At 41.5% G+C, this 7,058-nt stretch overlaps 1 protein-coding gene across 1 annotated transcript in view; it reads right to left on the minus strand.

Moving 5' to 3' along the window:
- The window catches only part of phyhiplb (phytanoyl-CoA 2-hydroxylase interacting protein-like b), a 16,653-nt gene extending 9,595 nt beyond the window's left edge, over nt 1-7,058 (minus strand). Inside the window, exon 1 of the mRNA XM_010731584.3 lies at nt 6,389-7,058. Within this exon, the coding sequence (XP_010729886.3) occupies nt 6,389-6,494 (106 nt within the window). The 5' untranslated portion in view covers nt 6,495-7,058. The remainder of the gene's footprint in view (nt 1-6,388) is intronic.

A 7,058-nucleotide genomic window follows, 5' to 3' on the forward strand; every position in this document is an offset into this window, starting at 1 on the left:
GATGGAGCAAGACCACTGTCAGAAAACGCTCCGTCAAGTCAGCACAGACCAGACAGTGATGTCAGCACTGTAACTTTCCGCTTGAGACTTTAGGTTGCTGACCTGTAAACAAAAAAAGAAAAAAGAAAAGAGAAGGTCTGTAGTCATTCTTTGACATCTGCGTCAGGGAAAGATAAAATATACCTAAAGGAAGTGAAAAAAAAGATTTCATTTGCAAGTTTGTAAAAAAAAAAAATGCATGAGAGAAGAGTTCTTTTAAAAATGCTGAGTAATAAAGTTCTTAAAGAACAGATGTGAGATGTGGGCATTTATTACCACTATCAGATGTCTTATCAAATGTTTTATGCTGGGAATTTATGCAGACAGCTATTTTGTGCTGATTCAGAACAACAACCACCACAACAATACCAATAATAATAATTACAACATCAATATTAATGTCAACACTGATGTTTCCCTTAAAAAACTCAATGCAGGTCTTTGCTCTCCCAGCTCCTTGTCACTCCATAATGCTGACTTAGCTGTGCACTCTAATGCTTTCCTAATTAACCTGCAAATGGAGGCATTAAACAGACAAAGTGAAGCTTTTCAAATGCAGTCAGGTATTGCCTACATAACACTCTTGAGGATGAGGATGCAGTCGAGCTGAAACGGTTATTGGTGAAAACAAGCTCTGAGGGCTGCAGTGTGCAAGTACATTCTCACGAGACACAAGAAACACAAACATAATACAGAACAGCCATTAACATTACAGCCAACAACATAAACAAACTTCATATATAGGTTAAAGTGTGCCAACATACTAACACATATAATAAATAGGATTAACTACAAGTTTCTGCAGTGAGAATATATAATGTGTACCAGGTAGCCTTGTCTGCAGGTGCTGGCTTTTTTGAGAGCCAGTGCTGAGCTGTGCTCTGAATCCTCTGGGTCTCTGAACAAAGGATAAAAGATGGAGGAGGAAAAGCAAAGCAGGATGAAGGTCAGGCGGTGAGGGAGAGAGTAAAACACTTTTACAATCTCACATGGGAGGCCTAAATTCACAGCTTTGACTTAAATGTATATGCCAGTATTGTACCTGGGCTCTCGCTGCTTTGTACTTACACTGGGGTTCCTGCTGTAGCTAATATTCTAATATTTTGTTGAGTCACTGAAGTACTTGACTCATTTCACTGTATTATAGTAGTATATCGCCTATTTCTGAGCCCTTGCTTGAGAGCAGGGGTCATGATATACTGGTATTAAAGACAACTGTGATATTTAAAAAATGAAATATTGATATCACGTTAATAATAATGATTGTTTCTTTCCGTTCTCGCTGACACTCAGTGTAGGTGTCACTCGTAATTTGAGTTTAATTCATTTTGTCAAAAAGAGACACAAAAGTAATTTGACTCATAACATTTCCCCTTATTTTCTGTAGCTAACACGATAATAATACAATTGTTATAGTCTATTGTTTTGGCCATGATGATCACGTATTGAAAATGTGATCATGACAGCTTTACTGTGCGTACATGTACAGTGGGTTCAAAATGACATAGGAGCTCTGTATGTGCTTCAAATAACTTCACTATAGGATGGAAGGCCTTCTCTATTCGATCGACTAAACCCTATTAAATTGACCTATTAGATATTGCCCTTTTACTCAGCGTGCAGTCAAATGCCACAGTGTGGAATAGCAATAGAAGCAGAAGGATCGATAAAAATCTTGTTAACATGCATACGTAGGGCCATCCTAATGGCTCTCTGTGGTAGGATTTGTTCCAGTCACACCTGGCTTGATACTGCGAATTATTTGTTAGTGCGCATTAACGATGAGAGGAAATTTATTTGATTTCCATTCAGGCCATCTACATAATGTAATGTACCCTCTCAGAGGTGGTTGGTTGATTTGAAGGTCCACGTGTCCTCAGTTTCAAAACAAGTCAACTTTAAGTCAAAGTTACTGTTAAAAAAATCTATTTTTCAACTACTCTTGGCAGGTGTGTTATAGTGAAAAAAAGGATTTGGCAGATAGTAGCGCTGATTGTCTCTGACTGTACAAGTGGGCACTTGAGGTTCAGACCAACCTCCTACTGTTTAAGTTGCAGTGTGTCTAAAATTGAACCGTAGACATGAGCTGTGCAGCAGACACTCACTAGGCATTGATGCTTACAGGCCTTTGAAAATCAGGCTTTTTTATTCCTCTCAATGTGCAGACAGAGAGCAAAACAATGCCCTGTTCATCAGGGGTTGCACAGTCTGTGTTCCAGCTTTTACACATCAATAAGTCCCTGAGCAGCAAACAAAGACCTTGTAAAAACAATTTAATAACACAACCTTTCGTAGTGAAGAGGACTCACCCAGCTTCAGAATCGACCCATCCTTGTTCTTACAATTCATTAAATACAGAAGACCTTTAGGAAGGACACAGCTCTTTTTCTAAACTTGTCCAAAACCAGAATGACTCATCATCTCTCATTTGCATAGCATTTGAATTTTCAAACAACAGGCTGCTGTGAACTCCTTCTACTGTGTTTTTTTGCAGTACAATACAGTATTACTGTAAAGTACAATATGTTTGTGTTGATTTGCTCTGTACACGTGACATCTATTGCACATCTGTCCATCTTGGGAGAGGGATCCCTCCTCTGTGGCTCCTTCTGAGGTTTCTTCCACCTTTTTTCCCTGTTAAAGGTTTTTTGTGGGCAGGTTTTTCCTCACTCGAACCGAGGGTCTAAGGACAGAGGGTGTCACTCCCTGTGCAGATTGTAAAGCCCTCAGAGGCAAATGTACTTTGTGACTTTGGGATATACAAATAAAATCTGATTTGATTTGATTTACAAGTCTTGAATTTCTGAAAAAGCCCCCAAAAAAACAAGCACAACAAGAAAAGTGGAGGTTCAGACTTAACTGCAACCAATCTCAAAGAAAGTCCTGAACTATGAAATACACTAAAGTCAAATGCAAGTGGATTTATTATGCAGCTGGTATGTGGCTGCATAATCACCTGTAACTCTTGCCAGCACAGTCATGGGCACACAACTGTTCACAGTGAACATTAGCCAAACTAAAATGCCAGCTTACTCAGACGATACTGTATGTCATGAAGCTGGCTCGTTGATTTGCCATGTTGAGACACGTTATCACAAGACGGAAGGTTTTGTTTACCACATGCATCATCTATGCATGTTTAGCACGTTAGCAAATTATGCGAATTTGCAGTAAACATAGCACAGTTTAGGCTAATGGTGATGTCAAACCAAAAAGAAAAGTGAAGGTATTCCCAGAGTTGTTACAATGTATCATGGGGTGAACTTGGATGTCTGTACCAAATTTTATGGCAATCCGTGTGACTGATGCCAAGACATTCCGCAACCAAATTAACCAAATTAAATGGCAATTCATCTAACAGTTGTTGAGGTCTGGATCAACCATCCGTAGAACCACAATGGTAGCGTGGACGTGCAGCACATTTGGCACGGTGAGATAAAACAAACGGCTCCTTGCACAATCCTTCCTCCCACTGCCTATTTCATCTTTCAAAACTTCTTCTCGTGGTGTTTCTCCAGCCCCACTGCGGTTTTGAAGGAACTGAAAAGTAAGGCTTTTGTTCAAGTGTTGCGGCACTGTATTTGAGGAAACAATGCCATTGTTGACAAGTAAGTGGCAGGCTCCACACCGAGGGAGATTTTCTTCAACATGACTGATGAATTGCTGGTAACTTTAAGGCACTTTTGGAAGATGATTGCCATCTGTCTATCTGTCCTGCCTGTCTGTCATAGGCATACACATGTGCTGCTAGGCTGAGCGGGTCACAGCTGGAGCAGCGATGTTTCAGGCTGAGAGATTTCAGCGGTGCAGACACAGTACTTGGTTGCATAAATGGCAGCCATCCATCACTGCAACTTAATTATGTCAGCGGATCGACGCAAAGGCCTCACAAGACAAGATGTGTATTTCATTAGCTCCTGTAAATACACATTTACTGTGGATATAAAATCCAAATGGTGGTCCCAGTTAGCTTTGCAGAGGTTGATGGCAAATTTGTATCCAGTACAAAATCATGGAAACAGCTGGCAGAGACTTTGTATTGCCAGTTCTGTCATTTTTCCACTACTCATCACTCTTAGCATGTTTGACTTACACACCCCACCCCCAGCGTATTCACTTATGACTATAAACTGAACCATTAAGGCTGTAACACCCCCCCTAAAACAGGGGGACACACAGGAACAACTTGTATCCCACTCTTTCCTTTGTGCATTGAAATGCTCAAACAGTCCTCAGTGTGTGTGTGTGTATAAGAGAGCTCTTTTCCTTCTGACAGTAGGCCTACTGAAGCTGCATACATTTCCATTTGCTGGGTCAGCATAGGCACATAAGCCTCTCATGCTGGCAATTAAATATTAATGGATTTGGGAGATAAATTTAGAAAGCTACGTGCATCTGTAATGAAAGCCCTTGGAAAGAAGTACGTATTGACCAGATTATAAAGCAGACCGTTTCAAAGGAAGCTAAAAGTGGACTACGCAGTCTTCTACACAGGGTGTGGCAGGGCAAGTGTGTACTAAACAGTATTTCTAGGGGTCATTTAAGTAAGAAACTGATGCATTAAATACGCAGGGGGTGGTCAAAATAACAGGAACACCAATATAATCACTGCAAACCATTTTGAACGTGACAAGCTTCTCATCCCTCATCATGAGGTTCGAGCGTGTTGTCTACAGTAATCAGATAATCGCATGCACTGTGACGGTGACCATACTTAAACTGCACAGATGACAGTATGAGTGCTTCAAGTAAACATCAGTAGAATTATCTGAACTAACATTTCTAAGAAGCACTCGGTCATAAATGAAAACCGCCAATTGTTCTGCACAGAAGCTAGACATTGTAACTGTGTTGCTCCATAAACAGAGTATGTGGGTGTCTCAAGGACACAGAGATACTGTTTACACTGGGCAATCTAGTTGATAAATAGGAAAGTGGCTCTCCTGCTGCAAAGACCAGGCTTATCAACAAAAAAAAAAAAAGCTCCCCAGTAAACCTGCACAAAGCTGGCACAGGATCCATTAGAGAAATCCAGCCCCAGCCTATAGGGACTACCATTATTAAAATTACAGCTTTAGAATCAGGCCAGCAAAGCACTAAGAGGATATAAACTGTGTCCTGCTGTATTATGAGGAGCAGCTCTGGCAGATGAAAAAAAAATGAAGCAGCGTGATACAATGACTGCACTGTGATCAGATGCTGGGGGTCGTTTGGAGGCTCAACGAAGACACACCACTGAGTCCGTGTAACCAGCCAATCCAAATACAGATCAAGGAAATCTGGTATAGCAAAACAAGAAAAAAAAACCCCAATTAAATCCATTAAAAAAAGGTGTGCTCTCGCTTCATTACCAGGGATGTGAATTAATCTGCAGTTTTGATTAAAAGAGAATCTCTGTGATCTTGACTCTGATGTGGAATTAATGGTGTGTAATTGCACTGATGGGTGTGTAGGGGCTGCACACACACACACACACACACACACACACACACACACACACGTGGGTGCAGCCATGTTTGAGCCTCTCATTCTCTTCTGATGATGACTTGCTTTTTTCCTCCTCCCCTCCATTTAATTCGCGTCAGGGTGAAGCCTGCTCATGCAAAAAAAAAAAAAGAAAGCCAAAAAACTGCTCATCCATGTTTGATTACAAAACCAGCTTCTAATATATGATCAAATATAGATGAACTCTTTTTTCTTTTGGTGATAAATATGCAGAAAACTTTTGAATCCGGAGAAGTCAGACACTGATTGACTGGATCCAGCATGGACGCAGCTGGATGACTTGATGAATTATAAATGTAGTGTTTTGTGAGTTGAGAATGGGATATAAGATTTGAAATCATCTTATTATCGTGTTATCATAAAAAAGATATCATGCATATGTGTTATATATATATATATATATATATATATATATATATATCAAGGCAGCTCCTAGATAAGAGGCAGCGGTTATAGGCGGGGTGGCTGCCGGTCTCTGTCCATGTCTGTGGTGCTGAAATATATCCACTCACAATCACAACATCGTTTCCTCGCTTATGCATGTACAGTTTGCAGGAATGTGCATTTATTTGAAGCAGATACTTCTTATTTATGAATGAACAAACCCTCATTGCCACTGTAAAAAAAAAAAAACATTTAGCTATTCCACACACGCACAAGCATCCCTCTATCCATCCAACCGAGGAACCGGTGGAGCAACCGGCCCCTACTCCGTTCAAACACACAATAGGGGTAAAGCATGCAGCTCAGACCAATGTCAAACAGACAGTGCGTTGCAGCAGCTCTGGAATTGATAGCAAAGGCGTTTTTCTTTTTTCTTTTTTTGCGTAAATGTCTTTCTTACCATCTCGTTCGCATAATTGTATGGCGTCCAAGCTCAGGTCCTTGATCATCCCCTCGCAGGGACTTAAAGGGCTGGTGATGTTGTGCGCCAAACCTGGTACCTCCATCTCTGCAGAAGAGTCTGGATGATGCTACTGGATGAATTGCTGTTGTTGGGGGTTAGAAATATCGTCCAACCGGGTTTGCACAGCAGCAGCAGCAGCAGGGTTCAGTCCACGGTCTTCTAGGAAGGAGAAACAGAAAGAGAAAGACCGGTTTCCAGTCAGTCTGTCAGTCCCCTGCTCGTTCCGTCGCTCCTCTCTGTCTCCTGGGTGGTGCGGCTAGTGGCGCGTCAGCGAAATCGTCACGGGCGCGAAACAGTACGAGCCGCCAGTTTGGGTTTGCGACGTGAGGCGCATAGCAGAGATGCGATTAAACCCTCAAAAAAAGACACAAGTCTGTGCTTTTATCTGATTTCATACGCTCCCTTTGAGCTTCTGTGCCCGCAGAGCCACAAGTGTCCTGTGCGTTATTCCGCCGTGGGACGCTTGAACATGAATAGTTGAGCGGATTAGTGCAGAGACAAATTCAATGGCTTCTTATGTAACCAGATTAGCTCGGTGTTCCCCCCCTCCGGTTTAGGTCTCTCCATCTATAAACCCACCACACACTCCAGTTCTTTGCTATTTCAC

Source organism: Larimichthys crocea, chromosome III (assembly GCF_000972845.2).
Source record: "Larimichthys crocea isolate SSNF chromosome III, L_crocea_2.0, whole genome shotgun sequence".
In the NCBI taxonomy this organism is placed as follows: domain Eukaryota; kingdom Metazoa; phylum Chordata; class Actinopteri; family Sciaenidae; genus Larimichthys; species Larimichthys crocea.